The sequence below is a fragment of the Mizuhopecten yessoensis genome, unplaced genomic scaffold, assembly GCF_002113885.1.
Source record: "Mizuhopecten yessoensis strain PY_sf001 unplaced genomic scaffold, ASM211388v2 scaffold10771, whole genome shotgun sequence".
In the NCBI taxonomy this organism is placed as follows: Eukaryota; Metazoa; Mollusca; class Bivalvia; order Pectinida; family Pectinidae; genus Mizuhopecten; species Mizuhopecten yessoensis.
In genome coordinates this window covers 492,390-515,301 of record NW_018408713.1, presented here as the reverse complement: position 1 = coordinate 515,301, position 22,912 = coordinate 492,390, and the positions used below count along the sequence as shown (strand labels likewise).

The window sequence follows — 22,912 nt, the reverse complement described above, 5'->3', positions numbered from 1 at the left end:
ATTTAAACATATTCGACCCCTGTGACCTTGAATATGGGCAAAGGTCATTCATTTGAACAAATATTGTAGCCCTTTATCCCTGTATGCTACTGGCCAAATATCATCACTCTGGACCTTTTGGTAATTCAGAAGAAGTCTTTTAAAGGTTTTTAAGACAATTGACTCCAGTGACCTTGAATATGAGTGAAGGTCATGTCATCCATTATAACAATTTTGGTAGCCCTTAATGCCAACATCCTTCTGGCCAAATATCATCACCCTGGACCTTTTGGTAACTCAGAAGTCGTTTAAAGGTTTTAAAGACAATTGACCCTTTGACCTTGAATATGGGCGAAGGTTATTCATTTGAACAAACTTGGTAGCCCTTCATCCCACTGGCCAAATATCATCACCCTGAAGCTTTTGGTTATTCAGAAGAAGTTGTTTAAATAGTTCAACATATTTGACCCCTGTGACCTTCAATATGTGCGAAGGTCATTCATTTAAACAAACTTGTTAGCCCTTTATCTAAGCATGCTACTGGCCAAATATCAACACCCTAGGCCTCTTGGTTATTTAGAAGTTGTTTAAAAGTTTAAACATATTTGACAACCCTGTGACCTTGAATATGGACGAAGGTCATTCATTTGAACAAAGTTGGTAGTGCTTCATCCCAGCATGTTATTGACCAAATATCATCATCTTGGGTCTTCTGGTTATTCAGAAGAAGTCATTTAAAGATTTTAAACATATGTGACCCCTGTGACCTTGAATATAATTCAAGGTCATTCATTTTTAGAAACTTGGTAGCGCAGCATCCTAGCATGCTACTGGCAAAATATCAACATCCCAGGCATTTTTTTCGTTGGTTGGCGTCAATACTAGAAATGTCAAGATAAAAGTTTTGATGGGTTACAAATCTCGACGCAAGTTGCAATATTCCAAAACATTAACACAAATCCGTCAGATTGTAAACACTACTTTGTACATCGTAGACAAAATGGAAATAATCTCATAATACATCATCGGATTTATATATATCATGTTGGTAAACCGAAGGTACATTGAAGGAAATGGTTTGAACCTGAAGGACAGGTTTGAGAACATAACTGACATTAGTTCCAATTCATGACATTTCATTATGGTAAAACCCTGCCACGTTATACGTGTATAGACTAGGAAAAGCATTTCAGATAACAAGATACCAGAGGGGATACTAGAGGGATATTTGCACCCACTGTAGCGAAACACTGTTATGTTCCATGTAAGACGAAATCTTATCAACTGCCAACGCATCTAATTTGAGTAAAGCTTCATAATGCTTTGTTCAATATCCTTTTAATAGCGAGTTTATTTTTGACCCTAGGAGTTCAAGTGTAACAAGTTTTGTTCTGGATGTCATATTTTTCTGTTGATCAAGCTGTTTGAAGCTCAAAATGAAATGCACACAAACCAGGGAAGGAGGAACCTCTGATGAAATTTGATGAACTTTAAGAAATATTTTCAATTTCCTTTCCGAGAAATATATATTACAGACTTCCAAAATCATACTAAAGATATGTCAAATTTCATGGCATCTTTAACTAAATCGTTAAGATCAGACAATAATACTGTGCAGATGGGTTATAAAAGTCGTATGCATTGGGAAGTATTTTTTTATCTCTATAAACAACAGTACTGATATCAAACTAAGCTGTGAGGACATGTTAAGAAGCACTACAGAAAAAAAGAACGTTAATGTTTAAAAGTTTTTTTTATTAAACTTTACATAATGCAAATATTCAACAAGCTGGTACTAACAACTAGAGAGTAAAACATTTTTGATTTAACATAAAAAACGAAATTATTGCATACGCACAGTGTGCATGACATTTTAATCAATGAATATGAACTATTATTTCATAATTGTGACTAGTATATTAGAACTATTACAAGTAAACTTATATGCATGATAAACAACTTACTCAGTCTTTAGCTACCGTTTTGGATTTCCCGTATCTTAATAATCAGACATAGTCCTAATTTTCCTCAAAATTAAACATTTGAAAAAAAGTGTTTTGTCATGTTAAATCCAACAAAGTTTGATTTTCCTCCAGGTCTTAATTAGATATGCCCTCGTATCTCTCAAAATAAAATTGCTGATTACGATTTGTCGTTTTGGGCGTCTTTTTCTCTTGATACTGTTTCATATGAAGCTTTCAAGATGAAATTTTAAGAAAATCTTGTTTTTGTGGTTAAACAACCAAAAAATTCAGTCCACACTAGGACTCCATTACATAAATTTTGAACTTATATTAAATTTGACAAGCATTGTTTCAATGAAAAATAATGTGGAAGTAATCAAATAGGTATGTAAGTACATATCGTATATATAGTAAACATTGTACTGTTATAGTATATGGATCCACTAAGTAAACATATTGTGAGGTAGCAAAGATGACAAGTCCGACTAACTGATTATCAAAATGCCTTCTTTTTCGAGATTTGTTTTCAAAATTACTGGACAATCAACCGAACATAGTAACTGTAACAGACACAACAGATTTAATTTGTTTTGCCCATCCTCCTAAATACCGCATCATTCCATTATATTGTAGTTAACGCCGATTGTAGGCAGGTTATATTGACACATACCATGTATCACCTCTTTGGGATTCCGACATCCTCCGACTTACAGAATAGATGATCGTGGATATTTGTACGAGATATGGACATTAGAGAAAAAAAATAAAAGGGTATCAAAATGTCATTTTTGATATAATTGACAGACCTGTCAGCCTAAACTTAAAAATACACATAAATTTGTAACTTTTTCAGTGGAAAATACTTTTTTTCATAGCACTAATTAGTGATTGGGGATGTTCTTGGGTTTTAGAGTGTGATTTCACTCTGCATCTTTTAGAAAATTCCCAGGTCATTTTTTACACCAACTAACTGTAGGAAGTGTGGAAAATTACAAGAGAACGTGTTCTCAATGCATATGCAATGACTTTTCTCTCATACCCTGAGCAAAAAGTAATTCTTCCAACAGCTTACAACACACAGCTGCAAAATAATAATAATAATAATGCACATGCTATTCATAACAAAGCCTAAACGGTATTTTACAGATGTCCTAACACTTCAATGACCTGGAAGTCCACCACATATCACAAAACATGAACTTGGTTTTTTAAGTATCATTCATATCCTCATTTATTACAAAGTAAACCATCTGTCCAAATAAATCAGATCTCCAGAATAAAGCAACATTTCCTTTATAATAAATAAATGCAGTTTCAGAATTACCAATAAAATCTCATTTCTTTTCTGCACATAGTCCAATCACTACAGTAATATATATTTGACAACCAAGATTTATCAATCAACACAATCTGATTAAAATCATCCGTTACATGGGTTCAGGCGTAGTACGAAGTTAACGAAGCCATGTAACATATGATTTTAATCAGATTGCAATCAACAGTTCTTTATTTGATTTTGGTAAAATAATAACTTGATTCCCTTATATGTATATTGTTTTATCATGAAAATAAAATACATAATAGTATGTAATAGTAAATGCAGGATAAAAAAAAAATCCTTTTAAAATTTCTGGATCAATGTCTGTCTTTTTTTCAAGAAAACATCGGTTAACATTTAGAAAACAACCAGAAGTACTTGCAGTAAAATTGTTTGGATCCATCCCCTTTCTTTCTAATATCATTCAATGAGTTTTAAACACATACAAATAACTAAATACTGAACACAGCTTTTACAAAACGCAACATTGTAATCATATAATAGCACCCAGCCATTCATTTTAAAATATAAATCTATAAATGTAATACAATCAATCTTTCATAGAAACTCCTGAATAAATGTGCACCTGTATATCTGGAAACTATCATTTCAATTTTAACACAGTGTCTTCATTACTTTCCTAACAAGAGAAACTTGTATCTTGAAGCTGGTCAAATCACAATATCCTGAAAAACAACACCTGCCTGCCAGCAGAAATACCACAATATTTTTGCACTTTGGCAAGAGCCTGGACAACATTTGGCTGTATTTTCTTTTTTTGACGTATTTGACATTTTATTTTGAAATTAATGTTGCAGTGACCATATCACAGTACACTGCACATTTGTGGGTTATGCAAGTATACTTCAAATTTCATCATGATGGTTTTAACATGTTAAAAGTTATACAGGACAAGATTGTATCGAAAAGCCCTGAAGATGAACCAGTACTATAAACACAATTACATGTATTTGAAGGGAGTCAAGAGTGTTCCGATGTTAAAGTTTGGTCCATTTATGATGCAAATTTCTGTCATTATATTCACTCTTTCAGTATTAAACAAAACACCAAATTCTAAACCTGTAATAATAAAATAAACGTTAAAAGACAAAATCTCTGTTATCAGTCTTTTTTGTACATTTAATACCAGTATATTGTACATGTACACATCTATCACGCAGATAGAACTCATGATCCCTTATTTAAGTTATTTGTGGCCACAAACTTTTCAAAAATACACATTTCTTTATCTTTAAAGATAAAGTAATTCTAATTGGAAAGAATATTTTCCAAATCAACCTTCATCACCTTTAACAGTAGTAAAATTATTGTTCTTTAAAAAAGCTGCTGCCTAATTTTAGGTTTTCTTCATAATTTATAAGAACATTATTATTTGTTGGTCTTCCACTATGCATTTTTCAATAATATTCTTCACCAGGTTTAAATTCTCATCTTGCCTAGACACCCTCTACTTATAGGGATGCTCACAAAATTGATAATATGCTACACCTTAAGTTCTGTTAATTATAAGGACACCTGCTTTGATATAACTAGAAACGTGTTGAAGGACCTCACTGGACCGGACAATTTAGAATCGGGAATGGTCCATATTACAGTGTCCAGTACTTGGTTGTTTAAAGCCTTGATAGCTTATTAATGAAAAATTTGAATCGGTAACATGTTTATAATTATCAAAAGTGAAAATATGCATATCCTGGGATTTAAAATAGTCAGCTTCAGATATGAAGTGAACTGGATAAACAAAGCAAGCATTTTGGAATGCTGTAATACAAATTAATGAGGTTTCATTGTACACTTGAAACATGAGTCTGGACTGGAACCAACTTCTGTATAGCTATCACGTCAAAGGCAAGCCATCTTCCACAGCACTGGAAAATATAAATTGTAGCAGGGTATCAAGAATTATTGCAGAAAATTATTCAGTTGCTCATACACATATTAAAAGACTGGACTAATTCAGAACTATAAGGTTATGCAAAAGAAGTTGTTAAAAGTTATTACATATTTGATCCCTGTGATCTTAGAAGTAGGTCAGTCATTTATTTGAGGAAATTTCGTAGCACTCAATGCCAGGTACCTACTGGCCAAGTGTATCATCACTCCAGGCCTTCTGGTTATTAAGAAGTTATTTAAAGGTTTTTATGTTTTTGACCCATGTGACCTCATCCTCGATATCCAGGGGTTACGCTCACTTTCGCTCTTAACATCCCCTGGAATATGTCATAGCAAAATTAAAGGCATGAAGATAGCTGTTTGATTGGTCTCAGATAAAACAAACCTGACCAATCGCTAGGCTGATGCCTGTCCTTTGAATATTAAAAAGGAGAGATGCCCGACTTCAAAGCCTGTCAAATTTTACCGTTATGTGACCGCGAGATTCTTTTGATGTATATCAAAGGATCAAAGTAGTCTTCTTGTCTCATTTACAAGGTGGCGCACACCAAGTCTTCAATTTTGCTATGACATATTCCATGGGTGTAGAGAGCGCAAGTTAGCGTAACCCCTGGATATCGTGGATGATGTGACCTATGAAGTATGTAAAAGTCATTTATTTGAGGAAACTTTCTAGCACTCTCTCCCAGGTACCAACTACTCAAATATCATAACCCTAGGTCCTTCAATTCTTAAGAAAATGTCATTCAAAGAAAATGTTGATGGACGAATGACAACACCCTAACAGAAAGCTCACAGACATTTCATATCAGGTTAGCTTATAATTATAATACAACATTACAAAAACTTCTGTATACATTTTTTTTATCCCTGGAGATAAATATTGAATAGTTTTGTATATATGTACACAGGTATATATATTATTCATAAAGGCCAACATCATGCGTACCTGGCAGGGACACTTAGTGCCAAAAGCCTGGCCAGCTTTTTCAGTCTTGTCTGTCCTGACTCCTTCCAAAGTGCTGGTCAATAAAGATAAATTGAAAACATGACATGATCACTATTTAACAAGTTTTTTACTTATACTACTTCAAGATTAATAAAACCTTTTAAGATAAATACCAGGCGGTAGCATTGAGCAACCATCATATATATTATAGATATGAAATACTGTTCAATACACTCGACAATTTCCCTCAGCAGCAATCCCTAGCCTACACAAACAAACAAGTTCAGTTTCCCTACTCAAAGATACAATTTATTTTAATTTGTTGAATAATAATTTATTTTAAACAAGAGGCCCAGAGGGCCTGTATCGCTCACCTGGATAATAAAGCAACCATGGGAAAATATTCTTATTACATAAAATACCTCTAATGGTTCAGAAGAAGGATTTTAAAGATTTCAACCTCAAATTCCCCTATTGGGCCCCACAATTGTTTCCCCCTTCACCCAAGGATGCTCCAGGTCAAATGTGGATGAAATCCTTCAAATAGTACAGAGGAAAAGGGATTTTGAAGATTTCAACCTCAAATTCCCCAATTGGGCCCCACAACTCTGCACCCAGAGGGACTATATATACCTTCCATTAATACAAATTTAGTCCCATTTGCCAAAAAAGGTTCCAGGTCAAATGTGGATAAAATCCATCCAATAGTTAAGAAGGAGAAGGATTGATATGTATATATTTTAACCTCAAATTCCCTTTTGTGCCCTACCGCTCTGCATCCAGAGGGGCCAGTGCAGAGGGGCTACAACTAATGTTTATACAAAATAAAGTCACCTTTGCCCAAGGATGCTCCAGGCCAAATTTGGATAAAATACCACCTATGGTACAGATGGAGAAGGATTTTAAAGATTTAAACCACCTCAAATTCCACATCAACCGGTTATACAAACTTGAGAGTCCTTTGCCCAAGGATGTTCCAGACTAAATTGGGATAAAATTCCTTAATCTGTATGGTAGAAGAAGAATTTTAAAGGTTTACCTCTTTTTCCCTATTCGACCCCACCACTCTGCCCCAAGGGGGACCACACCCATCATTTATACAAAATTAAGTCCCCTTGGCCCAACGATGCTCCACACTAGATTTGGATAAAATACCTTTATCCCTATGGCAGAAAAAGGATTTTAAAGGTTTTACCTCTAACCCCCCTATTTGGCCCTGCCCCTCTGCCCCCAGGAGGGCCACAGCCACTGTTAATATCATACTTTCAACTTACCAGGGAAGTGTGTTTTAGCAACATCCTTGAATTTCACAGCGACACATTTCTTTGAAGGAGATTCTCTACTAATTGTCACATGGTCTAGTAACTGTCTTAAGAACAACACAAATCTATCCCTTTTCATGGTCTTTTTGGTGCCAACACCAACAGATTTCTCTTTGTCCAACTCACAAGGGACAACGGAATTGAAGACACGAAGGTGATTTCTGTCAGATATATTGGATTGTGAAGTTTTATCCAGTGTTTCAAGATCTGTTGCTACAGTTGCTAACACATGTAAGGATTTATCTGCATCTGTTGAGGTGTCTAATGAAGCACACTTGTTATACAGTCTTTCCATTTTATATGTTTTTCCCGTTTTGTCTGATTTTCTATCAAGTATTGGAGAAACACAAGGTGTGGAAAAGATCCCACCATCTCCTGGTGAAAACAAATCTGTTCTGACAATCTCATCTGGTGTCATACCAATGTCATATTTGTTGGGTTTAACTTGTGACAGTGACAAATCGCCACTTCGTGCTGATCTTAGCCTAGCAGATGGAGAAAGCCAATTGGGACATGGAAGTTTTCTAGTCTGTTCTATCAAGTCCACATTTGCCACTGGTGATTGTACACTTGAGGACTCTGAGGAATGATATTCTGTTCTTTTACGAGGAGTCCTTAGTATTCCTTTGAAAACAGAGTGCGGTGTAGACGTAGATAAATCTTGGTTTTTATCAAAGATACTATTTGATTGTTCAGGAGAGGAGAATTTGCTATTTTCAGGCACAGAATGCAGATTATCGGCCTTAACATCTGCACTCGAATTTGAAAACTCTTCTTCAATCTCTCCGAAGTCATTGTTACTGTAATCGTCATAGTTTTCCTCCTCATTGTTCGATTCATTTAGGAAAACCTTACTTTTGTGTCCTGTACCCTGTGTTTCAACATCCTGAAGGTTGCCTACTGTTGAGCTAGGATGAGTTGTCAAACGACCCTTTCCTCCGCAACTGTGTGAAAACTCCATCTCCTCCTCTACATTATGAGCTGCTGTACTGTCAACATTCTTATCCTGAACCTCTGGGCTTTCCACTAGGCCAAGATCATGACGCCCTGATGTAGAATATTCATAAGTATCGTGACCATGCTGTGAAGAGAGTTGAGGTACTGTTTGAATGTCCTGATAATATTGCACTGAACTTGACACATCATTTTCCTTTCTTGTCCTATTTTCACAGTAAGTGACATCCTGAGTAAAGTCATGTATCACTTCAGTGTTAAAGTGTGTGTCCGTTTGCAATTCCTGTAGCTTTCTCTTGAAGCCTCTTTTGGGAGCTGCATGTGTCTTCTGGTTATTTGCTCGTTTGTGCGAGTAGCTTCCGCTCCTTATCAGGTGTGGTGCCGTTTCTGGAGCAGACTTGACTCGGAACACTGGTTTTGAGAGTGCTGGTATATTTGATCTTTTTTGAGAAATAACTTTACACTCCATGTCCTCTCTGAGAGTATCATTAGTGGTCTTATTTTTCAGAAAGTCTACAATGCTGTTCTTGTCAGCAAAGTAATACACACCTGGTTTGAGCGACAAGGCTTCTTCTTCTTCAGTGCGAGATGGTTCCAGAACAGTTTTTCGGGGAGATGTCCTCCTGATAGTCACTTTAGAAGACTTTGCTTTTGGTTTCACAGAAGGAAGGTTGCTTTTCATCACTACGTTGGTTGTTTCCGTTCTTTTCTCTTCCTCATTGGACAATGACCTTTGAACTTTGCGACCAGCACCTGCGTGAACCGACTGGTTATAATTATGTCTGGTTGTGATCTTGTACGTGTGTGGATCTAAAGTATACACAGTTTCATTATTGGCCGAGTCGTAGTCGTCAAAAGCAACGATCTCCAGGTCAAAGGTACAGGTATACTGGCCTCTTGAGAACATCTGCTGTAAAACCTCTATCTTTGACGTGGGAGAGCGTTGTCTACTCATACAACAAGCACAGCGCAAGGTCATCAGGTCGATCCACAATGTTTGGTTTACATTCGTGCGTTCATTGGAAAAGTGACAATCGATGGCTGTGGGGGCTGGTCGTGGTCGGTACTGAAGCTGTACAAGTCTTGACTGGAGGACTTGGAGGTTGAACACCTGACACTCCACAATTTCCTTGAGGGAAATGTAAGTTAACTCATCTAATTTGAATGACTTAAAAAATACATTTCCAATAGTGACTTCACCAACATACATGGACTTCTGCAGAGATGTCTCTTGTGATGTAGAGCTCTCCTGGATTCTTCTAGAATACAGTATTTCAACAGGAGAATCCAGAAGTACATATCTATCAGAGGCCTCAATATTCTTGACTGCGCCCCCACATTTGGAACATCTGGTGTTTTTTTCAAGTAACTTTTTGTAGAAGATACCATGCGCTGCATTAGACAGCCCATTTGTAGGTGCCTGTATGAATGCTTTGGTGCTGGCTAAGAACTTGCACATTACCCGGAGGGTGTCTAAGGATATCATGGTACCAGATTTCATGCTCTGATTGACACATCTTCTCTGCTTGAGGTATTCAATCTCCTCAAGTGACAGAAACTGCTTGTCACAAATATTCTTTACGAGATATGACTCCACCTCACTACGAAAGTTTGGTATAAGCCTTTGAGTTATTTCGCCAACACTGACATACCACTTGTCTTGACGAAGAAAGCCGACATATTCTTCAAAGCTGATCACCAAAATGTTTATCTGAGGTAGATAGTACATTTGGTTCTTGTGTAGCCAGATCTGTTCAACTGGAATGTCTGTCCCTTTTTCTTTATGTTTACATTTACACAATGTGGGATACGAGGAGAAGTTTGGTCGAAAATTACTCACGCTTTTCTTCACCATATTGACATCTTCCTGACTCATGTACTCTGCATTGAGTAACTCTGGTGGAGTTCTGTTCGCTATTTTCCTTTCTTCAATTTCCTCCTCTACTTCATGTTGCACATGGTTGTATTTTTTTGGAGTATGAGAACTTAAACGTTTTGATCTTCTAACATCCCCATGGTTGCCACTGAATGTTGTACTCCGAGAACGTTGTTGTGTCAGCTTCCCGTTAATTTGATCAATGTCTGCCCGCAACGAATTGTCGTAGTTCTCATGGCTTATGGTAGGTGTTGCAGGATCCAAGGCAGAATCAATGAGCTCCTCTGTTGTGGTTGTGATGGTGGTGTCCACGTCCACATCTAGTAATGACTGCAAGCTTTCCATGGCATCCGCACTAAAATTGTTCAGTAACTGTGCATCTTCCATACTTGTCGGGATACACAAAGTGTGGATATTAGACGGCACATTTGATGGAATGAACGGCATAGACATCATACTTCCATAGTCCTGGGAGGGATAGGCCTGGACCTGTATGATAGATGTGTCGTTGAGGTCAGGTTCCTCAGAGGAAGCCAGGATGATGTCTGCGGTAGTACTGTTGTTTAACATATCCGCAGATATCGCCTGGGTCAAGTTATTAGCAGAAAGTTGTTCAACTCTCTCCACACGAACTTTATCTGTAATGGAGTTGCTTGCCCCTTGTCCCAAAGGTAGCTGGTAGTTCTCCACAGACGACACTGGCACAGTGTACTGGTAAACTGTGCCCCTTGCATCAAGCGAGACACTGGCACTGTGACCGGTTATCAGCTGGGAGTCTGTGTCCAGGGTGGCGCTAGTGCCCATCTGATCATATAATCCCTGCTCGTCAACTATGTTATAGATCAGATCTGCCGTACCCTGCTGACCAGACTTATCTAGTGTCTTGTCCACTACTAAATACACCATTCTACCCATATCATCTGTTCCTGAGACAAGTTCTTGATTCTCTGCAATCAAAAGAAAAAGGAGAAATTACTAAGAATTCCCTAAATTCATTATTTCAACAGTAGTTACTTAAGCTTCAAATTATTCATAGGCAGGCCCCATGCATTTTTGTTATCTGTAGTAGTGTGATCAGGGGGGTGGGTAAAAAGTTAGGATTTGTTTCAATTCTGTGTATTTACAGCAAAACCTCAATATGATGCTCCTGGTTTTATTTGCCACATTGTGTACAGACAACATATTTCAATGTCCCTTTTTCTTGTTTTCCTAAGAAATCCTTATACATTTCCCTCAATTTATCGCCAAACCCCTTAACAATGGTAAAATTTCTCTTGACAAATGAGGTTTCAATTACAGAACTGCTTTGAATTTGCGTTATTATGCTCATGTCTTCGTCAGGAAATCACTATTAGTGTGACCTAGAATTCCCCAAAAAGATGTTTGTCCATGACTGTAATTTTAAAAAAAAATCATTATCAATATCATGTGACACTCATGTGACAAGTCTACACTATCAGCTAGTCTAAAATCAAAACATGCATGTTGGCTGATGAAGGCACATGCAGTGTTAAATACAGAAACACAGATAACTTTGGCCTTTCAAATAACAGGACTGAAAATCTGTTTAAAATTGTCTGCAATATTTGTAACAAACTGGAAAATTCTATGTGATGATTTGCGAGATTTGATACTAATCAGTGTTCTGGTTCAAAAACCAGAATTAAATATTACTGACAACCTGCTATTTATAAACTTTAAGATTATTGATACTATAAACATAAGTTATCAACATTCAACTGACTACTTTGGAAAATTCACCTCTTTGAAAAGCAAGAACATTAAGATTTTTTGTTCATGCTAATTCACTAGAATATTTGTTAATTATCATTTTTCACAAATTCAAATCCTCACTTGAGGGAAGTCACCTCAAATACTATTTCAAATAGTATGCAGATAAGTATAGTATACTTTAATAACATATTAAATTGATTTCATTTCATCAGATTTTATTGACTTTATATATGTCAATTGGATTGGACATCAGGCTAGGCCTATTTAAGTCCTTTCCAAACTTATTTACAAACATTACATATATTCTGTCATAACAATTGTGGGCGGAATTGGTCTAGTGGTTAACACTCCGGCCTTCCAAGCAGGTGGCCAGGGTTCGATCCCCGAAGTCGCCGTACGCATGGAATATTAGAGAAAGTGTTTTTCTCCTGCGCACACAACTCCAACAACCCAGGTGGAGTCTAAAATGGTCTGGGGTGGGTGTTGCGGTATCTGTGCTGTAGCATTCAAGTGAGGTGGCACTATAAATGATACCGTTGGAAGCACGGTCCCACTACAAACAAAACACAACACCTCTCCAGCACACACGCAGGCATACACACATAGGGAGATATTAGCCAGGTGGCGTAGGACTAGTAGTTAGCGCCTGATAAGGCAGCTCCTATGAATTCTACAATATTGTATTGATTTATATATATGCTAATTGTATTGACTGTATAAAATTGTTTATCTATGAACTGTAAAGCGCTTGAGAGTGGCTCATGTTAGCTAGATAGGGCGCTATATCAAATGTTGTATGTTATATATATACAGGGGAGATAACTCCAATTTAGCTTGTGAAATGAACATTTTCGACTTTTGTTTAATCATTTTCTGTTTATGTTTTAGATATCAATAATTAAATAAATCGTGTATATTTATTGACAACCCATCCTACAAAAAATCCAAGGGGTACAGGCCCAAAAGATGAAATTGATTACAGCATAATCCAATCAAATATATACCAGTTAGTAAGATTTCCGAGTCAGTCTGTTCCATCTTATTACGTGTCTTCTCTTCTTTGTCAACAGTAGTTCACTTGTTCGGTCAGCATCAACCTGCAGAAAAAGAAAATAAATTTAATTCAGTCAGAAAGAGAAGGACTGGTAAATGTATATACCTGGGTATCATCACAAATTGATCGAAAACATGTAAAAAAGTGCATTTTGAAGTCACGATATCATAATGCATATATATATGCCAGCCTTTTCAAAAGTGGTGTAAACAATTAAAATAATAATAATAATATTTTGAGGTTCATAATATATATACTGCTTTATCACAACCTAGTTCGTAGGTCGTCTTAAAGCGGTTCACAAGTTATTATCCGTGGTTATAGGGCCTTTGCAACCAGCCAATACCTTTCTCAACTCCCTGGGGAGCATACAGCCAGAGCTGCCATTTCAATGTTAACTGCCAGCATTCAACAGTTCTAGCACTGCCCAACCACATACTCATTTACAGCTAGAATAAGCGGCGTAAAGTATCATTGTCAAAGATACAACATAGTGGCGTGCCATGACTCGAACCCGCAACCCTTCAGTCACGAGTCCGACATCCTACCACTAGACTACCGTGCCTAATTATGAAAGAATTACCTGAAGCCTTGAAAGAGAAAAATGCCCTTTTTCACATCATACATTGATGCAAAAAAAGAGGTGAACATGTCTTTTTTTATTTGCTGGTAATAGTATGTACAGCATACCTCAAGTCCTTGTCACAATGACATGGTTGATGGAGACAGGCAAAATATTACCACACCGCTGTCAGGATATTCATACGTTTTAACAAACATTTCCTTTGACCCACACTACAGTGTTTGGAATTTTCAGATTATGAATGATGGTCAAGCTGGTTTCTTTCTGCCAACATACCTAATAGCTTTCATACTCTCAGCAGTAAAATGTAAAATATGACTTTGCAATTGTCTGACAATTTTTACATTGGCCAAGTTATCTTACGATAAATGTATCTCATAGTGTAACACTGGTGTGGTTATCATTAATTTTTCAGTAGTTGTAGCAACTTGGCAACCTCAATGTGGAGGGTGCATATGAATGTTAACATAATTTCAAAGTTACATATTTACTTTCAAAGAAAAAAAAATAATTACAGAACTTTATACAGAGCTAGTGACAAGTAGTTCCTATAGTTTATGCATGTACGTCATGCAGATTTGACTAATCAAACAATTGTTTTATATCTCTTCTGTGTTTGACCTGGATCACAGCCAAAGACACATGACAATAAAAGACACATGTATGAACATTTTCAAAAGACTTCAGGATGCCACTTTGGCCGGAAATTAATAAGGTAACAAAACTGACATTAATATATATATTCATAACCTTGCAAAGTTGGACACAGCAGCAATTAATTAACTCAGTTACATTGTTCAAGTTTATCCACTAAGCAAAACCAGCCAACCAGATTATGCAGATTAGGCCAATTTTTGTTTTGTTTCAGCACAGACTTAGATAGCAAATCTAATTCCATGGTTTCTGGTAACATGCCTGAAACAAATAGGGTAGGTCGGTAGGCAAACAATTTTATTTTAATGTTATATTTCAAATTTTACAATGCATTTCCACCTATTACAATGACTATTAATCTGTCAAGAATAAGGTCAGACTCCCAGAACAGGAAGAAAGTACATTTTAATGAGTTTAGGTGAGTGATGTGAACTTTGCCTGGCTAATAAATTAATCTTAGATACAAGCAGGTGGTAAAATATCTAGGGTGGGCAGTAAAATCTAAGACATGTCGGGATACCTGAAACACACATATTTTTTTTTTGACCTTATATATATGTTACCAATAAAGATACCACATTTGTTTATTAGTTTTCGCAAAATTGGGTAAATTGTCTTGATGTTTTGTGAAAAAACTACCCCTTACTGGCAACGATAGTTTTTGCAAGTCACAATTGAATTCCCCTTTCTAGCAGCATAGCAACTTTATACCACAGGGACCTGATAATTTGTTACATCTATATTTGGACCTAAACAAAGGTGTTCAGAGTAATTTTTTCATGATTTAGGGGTTTAGATGGATTTTCGGTAAAAATGACACCCCTGATGATCATATAGAGAAGGGAGGAAAGCTCTCGATGTCGAAATGTCAACCCACCAAACTTTCTTGCATCAAAAACAACATTTCTAGTTGATCTACGGGAAAATGCTTACTACCGTTGGAAAGATGGATAATTTTTCTTTTAAAAAACTTCTATATGCAAATAAAATGTACTCTCCTTCCGCTGACATGTACTCCGTTTCCTCCAAAAACATACACCATTTCAGAGTTTCAAAGTTTTTCGCAGCTAGCCTGCCACTTTTTTTTAATATTAATGAGGTTGACGTCAGAATGTGCTGAAACATGCAGTTTTGGTTGGTTTAGTGAAAAAATGGCTGCACTTCCAGTCGTTCCTGTAGTATCATGTATTGACTATTATCGAGAAAAATGTAAGAAAATACTTCAAATCTCAAGAATGATGGCATGTATTTTCATTGGATATGTTACAATAATTCATGAAGCTAACAAGGCTATTGATACAAGTCAACCCAGATTACCAGAGTGAGAAACGGCAGTGTTATGAGTGGTGTATAGGTAAAATCGCACTTGCTTTGCATGCTGTTTTTCAACTTCAGTCAGCCTTGTTGGCTTTATGCTCAGTTGTGAATTATTCAGTGAAAATATATGCCATGATTCTATTATTCATTGCAATTTTGTGCCACTAAAATTCTGCATTCAAACGATACTTTTCAGACAAAGTCAACAATATTTTCAAAAAATAATTTCTGCAAAGGTCATTATTGACATTGTTCTTGACATGGGTATACACGGACTTAGATAACACGGTCTAATTTAATTCCGTGTGTATACCAACCAACTTCCTTATTTTATCATTTTGAGGAAGTTATGAGCCCATCTCATGTTATATATATACTGACATGAGCCTGTATTTAACACCTTAAACCTGCATTTTGTTTGTTGTTGGAGTGTTTTATGTCCGCTACCGAATAGTTCAATTATCGAACAGACGAAGTGACAAGTCCATGCATTGGTGCTGTTTATATTGGCCCAAAATAAGTATTCGTACCCGGATGTCATACGTGTTTACATTTAGTTGCATGCATGTTTAATTTTGTTTACATTTCAAGTTTTCTTCAAATACATTAATTTCCTTAATTCAAATAAGTAAAATACTTGTTTTTTAATGTACTGCGCTTGGAGGAACCAACTGAAATGTCATTTTCTAACCAGTGCAGGCTTATAAGCAACCACCTGCTGAGTTTGTTGCATCGACAACGCCTCGACTTATTGCTATTATTCCAAACATATAATTTTGGGAAAGCATGTTACGCAGCAGGTTACACTGTGAAAAGGATTTGAATTAATATGCATCCATATTTCAAACAAAATACAAGAAGAATAACTTTCTTTCCTCAAAACGACGAATCGGAGTCCGAGATTGGCATAGTGATGGCTGCCAATGTTTTGAATGTCAGGTTGACGAGCTATGGTAATTTCTGAACTTTCTACACTATGACTGAAACACATTAAGATCAAACACATCAATACCTTTCCATATAATCAAATTGCAATACTGCTACGCCAGTACCAAATATGCAATTGAAAGATTTATCCATTTTTCGACTAATATTTCACGTGTTATACGCCATCTTCTTCCCGCGATTACGACAGAGCCTCGTTTTCATACCAAAACATACCCTCCACTACTAGTATGGGTTATCTCCCGTGGTCTGTCAGCAGGGTGTGACAGTGCCATTTTTATTTCTATTTTGTTAATTATAACTAAATAGTATATATATAATGAGAGAAATATCAATGAAGTTTAAATTAACTTTAAATCTTACGATTTCTTAATCGTGTTTTCGTCTCAAAACTTTATGCTAAAAATATCACCCTTTTAACGTTATTTTAACTTTTACTGGCTTTTTGTCTCTGAGTAAATCCTGCTGCATGTTGCAGCCGCTTTCACCGGTGTTGTTATTCAATGTATGCAGTTACAGACTCAGTGAGTAAGTTATAAATTATTTTCTCATTTGATTCCGCGTACATTTTCGTGACTTCTTTTGACATCCATTTTTAACACAACTTGATATATTGCGAGGGAATTATCCCGCTGTATCGCGGACGATATTCGGTCCTATGATGTCTAGAGGACTTTAAATAAAATAACAGTCCTGAACCAAAAATAAACTTAACTTCACATTCTTTCTTGCGGTTACCTACATGTTATTATCGCCCGGTGCCTGTTGAGATATCACTTTTCATCCCATCATTCATAAAGGTTTTATTTTGACGCCATTCCCACGGACAAAATATTTAATTTTTGCCATGAATTGCTTTAGCCAATATTATATTCATTACAGTTTAATTATATACAGGGGTAATGATACTTTATAATTAATAACCAATGAAGCGAAAGACATTAAGAACTGTGTGTCAAATTTCCTCAATTCAACAAATTCCCACGGACAAAATATTTAATTTTTGACATGAATTGCTTTAGCCAATATTATATTCATTACAGTTTAATTCTATACAGCGGGTAATGATACTTTATAATTAATAACCAATGAAGCGATAAACAATAAGAAATGTGTGTCAAATTTCCTCAATTCAACAAAAATAAGTGAATTCCCTGCACATTGCCCATTGTACTAGCATTCTCATTGTTACCATAAACACAAAATAGTACCATGGATATAAAAATCAGCGGAATAATAATTTTTTGGAACGTTAATTTAAAAAGATTGAATAGCATTTTCTTACTATGGTAGTATGCAACATAAATTTAAAAAAAACACTTTAACTAAATATATCAAAAGGGTCAGTCTCTTCTGCATTTTCCATAAATTGCACATATGTTATAAATAAATAAAAAGATTCTCAGTATGAAATTTACGTACCATTATAGCATATATCCTTATAGTCCCAATGCCCCAGTAAGTTAGCAGAGATATATATATTCCCTTTTTAAGTTTTTGGATTTGAGGTTGGAATTTTGTCACGACCTTTGACTTCGGGCCGAAGATCTACAAATTGCTAGTAGCACATCGTCTAGTGCTGTTTCAACATTCTCCGCCCAGATTGGTCTCTCATTTTTAATTTCGTTGCCCTAAAATTGGTACAGAGTAGATAGTAGATCACATTGTGATGATATACATGACTAAAATACGCTTCATCAAATTATTTTCTACTTTTAAGAAGTTATTCCAGGAATACATATGTCTAATTTGGATATGAGATGATAACTACAGTGGACCACTTGTATTTATTATAGATAGTTTTATTGACAACTTTTTTATTTTTGAATAGTTCATGCATTTTGTTTAATGATGTCCTGTCTAAACCGGTCCAGTATAATCCGGACCCCTGTCTTTACCGGCTTTCGCCTTTGATCTCACCTTTTCCTCTCATATAACTTTTAAAATTATGTAAAATCTGTCTAATTCGGACCTGGTCTGCTCCGTAAACTGGCGTTGTTTCACCATTTCTATTTATTAAGGTTTTTCCATTTATTTTTTTTTGATCCACTGAAAAAGCATTTTTCAGCCGTCAAATATGCGATTTTCATTTTTTTTTTTTATCTAGTTCAACATTAAAACGTTAAAACTGAACATGATCTTTTTCCCGCTCTTAAATGTCTGAAAGGCTTGAGATTCATACTCTTCACTAGGATTTTTAATAAGGCGTCTGACATTCTGATACCACTAGTCTTCCACCGCTGAGCAATCCTTTGTTCAGACTCTCTATCTGTCCTACAAAGTTTACAGTGACGAGATCCTAAAAACACAATTATATACAAAACCTTACTTTTCGCATATCTCGTATCTTAAATGTAAAATTACTTTACTATTGATTTCGAGCTATGTCAGAATTAAAGGTAACGAATTTGTTGACAGAGAAAGCAAAAAATGCGTTGAATCTTCAACAAACAAGCAAATTTGTGGAATTTATATCTCCCGCTTGGTTTCGGGGATAATAAATATCAAACTACCATATACAGATTCAGGGACTCTATATACTGTCCCTGACAGATTTTAACCTTTTATTCGTACAGCCATTCAAAATGAATGGCAGCAACGCTGGTCTTTTGAGACCAGCAACAAACTATTTAAAGTAAAACCGAAGCTTAAAACATGTGTTCCCAGTTGGAAAGATCGTAGAGAGGAAGTTGTCCTCTCTCGGCTCCGAGCTGGGCACACTTATCCTACTCATCGACCTACATGCCACGCAAATGCCATTCCATTTACAGTGGAACATTTTTTTTAATATAATGTTCCGATTTAAAACACATTCGTGAGTCCCGGATTTGGAAACTCTTTTCAGTTCCGTGGACTCGGAGACATTATTTTAAAATCTATTTGAAAGACACCGGTTTATTCTATAGACTCTGATGTCTTCAACTTCAACCTCAACAGGATACTCTAAAACGATACTGAACATTACGCAGAGGCGTCAGAAAGATCTGTTAAAAACGAGTATTTTTATTTTGTTTTTAAGAACTATGTATGCTTAGAATTTGTGAGAGAGGAGATTTGCCTTCAGTGTGGAGAGGTCGGCACTGTCGGCGATGAAAGGTGGAGGGCTGTTCCAGGTACGAATTGCTCTAGGAAAGAATGAATTTGCATGATAATTTGTGGAGCTGTGTGGAATCTGGAATTTGTGTTGTCGGGTTCGCTGGAGAATCTGGAGGTTGCCATTATATGCCACATGGCCATTTATGATTTATATAGTAATACGTTGGAGGTCATTTTACGGCGTTGTTCAAGGGATTGCCAGTTCAGAGTTTGGAGCAATAGCGCCCAAGAGTGTATCTTGCAGCTCTTCTCTGCACTATTTCAACCTTATGGGTAATATTTGCCTGCCATGGATCCCAGTTGGGGTTACAGTATTCAAGGTGTGGGCGGTCATACGTTTTATAAGTTAACTCTTTTGTTTTTACGTTCGTGGTTTTGATGTTTCTCCGAATAAATCTTAGGGATGCATTAATTGGCCTTGTTGTTAGTGTTATTGATGTGGGTGTTCCAGTTTAACCCACCTTGCCCTCTTTGACGTTATATATATACACACAAATGTATATATCCTATATTCCATATACTCTATTTATTATCTCTCTTATTATTTTAACCTTTTATATTTTAATTATTTACACACATATAATGCGAATGCTTTCAAAAATATTAATTTTTATCTAATTTTATCTTCGCTACTCACATGTTTGTTTAACCAAAAAAAAATCACCATGTTCCTAAATGACCACAGTTGTCGATGGGCCGTTAAACACAAACAAACAAACAAACCTCGACCGCTGGGTCGCGGGTTCGAGACCTACGTGGGGCAGTCGCCACCGCCGGTCGGTTATTTTTCTCCGATAACTCTTGCTTTCCTCTACCACCAAAACCTGGCACGTCCTTAGTGCTTGACCGACCTCTCCGGACCATTCCCGATCCTTCAGGGCTCTATTACGAACGTATACGACTGCGTTCAGACAATAATAGGTCATTCCTGTGTTGTCTGGACGGTGTCTTGACGGTGTCGTGTGGATCATGCAGGACGCTGTCGTGATGTTCAATGCCGTTTCTAGCCGATTAAGTTCAGATTGCATCCAGATCTTGCCGAATACGTCGGTTCACTGTCCGGTCACTGTCTGAACTCTGTCGGATTGCGTTCGGGAGAATCGGGACGCTGTCGGGGACAGATTCGGTCGTTTTTTACCATGCGGAAGATACAAATCGGATCAGATCCGGATTGAGAACGGGGGTGATAGGAAAGGTAATGGACGCAGACATTGGATGCCTCTATAGCCATATCTTATAACAAAACAATGTACATATGATAGTATATATATTTTTGTCTCTTTCGGATACTGTTTGTCACTAGCCAAATGATGGTTTTTATATAATAGAAGCTCTAGGTTTTGCCAATGTTTGTCTAAATTGATTTCGAAATCTCTTATAGTTGTTGAATTTATATTTTTAAGATTGGTTAGCCTTTATGGCAAAAACGATAATTAATGAACAATAAAACCCTGAATTCCTAGCACTTCCAAATAAATGCATCTCTTTATTAATTAAGAACTGCCCACGGGAACTGTATGGCATGTGTCTGTTGCATACTGTATCTGTCGTGTGTCGCATTCACCTTGACCTGGATACGCCAGGAAATTTTGTATTTTGTTTAAAAATTGAATTATAATTTGTTGTATTTACTTCAATTAACAATAATAGTGTGCATGTCCCCTTGACTTGTACATTATATGTAGCACATTTCTTGTTATAACAAAACCGTTTGAACGACCAGACAGTAAGTGTAAATTTAAGAAACCGTCGAACATGTTCACTTAGAATTTTTCTAAGTATTGTTAGCTTGAATACTTTCCCGCACACTACTATAGTATATATCTACAACAATCTTTCTTAAATAGTTCAATTAATAACAAAATCTGTGTGTCTTTGTTTGCATCGAACATTGATCATATAATTCAAGTTCAAGTTTTTTTTTATTTATTTCCGAATGTAATACAGCATAATGTATACATAGAACACAAAACATATTTCAATATTCAAGATGGCAGAGGACAATTCCATATTCATACTTCAGCAATATTACTGCACGAGGGTTTTTCTTTTGGCGGTAGCATATCTTAAATAAATACCCAATCTACGTAATGTTTTAATATTTTTACATGACAATAATTCAATCAATTTATACACACTTGGGCGTCGGTAGTAATATTGCTTAAGCAGGACAAAAATAAGAATAAAATGTATCTCATCTTCCATATCCTTTTTTATCGTAAGCCAGGGACGTATAGTGAACTCTATATACTGTCCCTGCGTAAGCTAAACAAATTCTTTGACCTCTAAGAACCCCATTGTAACGTCCATATTCGATGTTAATAAAACAATAACTTTTCATAGACAGGTGAAAGTGAAGTTCTAAGTTGATAAGTAAACGACTCATTAAGTTTTGGACAATAATCGAGGACATGTACCCCCTGCAGGTTATACCCGGAGAGGTGTCATATCGGGGATGGCTCTCGCTGGGTATACCCGGAGAGGTGTCATATCGGGGACGCACTCCCGCTGGGTATACCCCGAGAGGTGTCATATCGGGGACGCACTCCCGCTGGGTATACCCCGAGAGGTGTCATATCGGGGACGCACTCCCGCTGGGTATACCCCGAGAGGTGTCATATCGGGGACGCACTCCCGCTGGGTATACCCCGAGAGGTGTCATATCGGGGACGCACTCCCGCTGGGTATACCCCGAGAGGTGTCATATCGGGGACGCACTCCCGCTGGGTATACCCCGAGAGGTGTCATATCGGGGACGCACTCTCGCTGGGTATACCCCGAGAGGTGTCATATCGGGGACGCACTCCCGCTGGGTATACCCCGAGAGGTGTCATATCGGGGACGCACTCCCGCTGGGTATACCCCGAGAGGTGTCATATCGGGGACGCACTCCCGCTGGGTATACCCCGAGAGGTGTCATATCGGGGACGCACTCCCGCTGGGTATACCCCGAGAGGTGTCATATCGGGGACGCACTCCCGCTGGGTATACCCCGAGAGGTGTCATATCGGGGACGCACTCCCGCTGGGTATACCCCGAGAGGTGTCATATCGGGGACGCACTCTCGCTGGGTATACCCCGAGAGGTGTCATATTCATATCGGGGATGCACTCTCGCTGGGTACTTAGGGAGGTGTGAAACCGTTCACGTGATCTCCATAGTTATAACATGGCATTCGATGTGCAAACGTTTAACGCCAACAGAACACCGACCTCCGTCAGTCATGTATATAGGCGATAAACCCGTCAACCAA

General features: G+C 37.0%; 1 protein-coding gene across 1 annotated transcript; it reads right to left on the bottom strand.

The window, feature by feature from the left end:
- Nucleotides 1-1,751: 1,751 nt before the first annotated feature.
- On the bottom strand, nt 1,752-16,753 carry LOC110462314. Its single transcript, XM_021516241.1, has 5 exons — nt 16,631-16,753; nt 13,015-13,107; nt 7,399-11,223; nt 6,125-6,197; nt 1,752-5,150 (listed from the first exon to the last, which is right to left on the bottom strand). Exons 2-5 carry the CDS (start codon nt 13,046-13,048, stop codon nt 5,120-5,122), a joined length of 3,963 nt encoding a protein of 1,320 aa, XP_021371916.1. The 5' UTR covers nt 13,049-13,107; nt 16,631-16,753; the 3' UTR covers nt 1,752-5,119.
- Nucleotides 16,754-22,912: the final 6,159 nt, after the last annotated feature.

Bases quoted from the DNA above. Each gene is read 5' to 3' on its own strand.
- LOC110462314 (XM_021516241.1), bottom strand. From the start codon at position 13,048: ATGGAACAGACTGACTCGGAAATCTTACTAACTG. The intron at 11,224-13,014 runs GTATATATTTGA...TTTTGATTGCAG, and splicing joins CTCGGAAATCTTACTAACTG to AGAATCAAGAACTTGTCTCA. The intron at 6,198-7,398 runs GTAAGTTGAAAG...TTTATTGACCAG, and splicing joins TGCTAAAACACACTTCCCTG to CACTTTGGAAGGAGTCAGGA.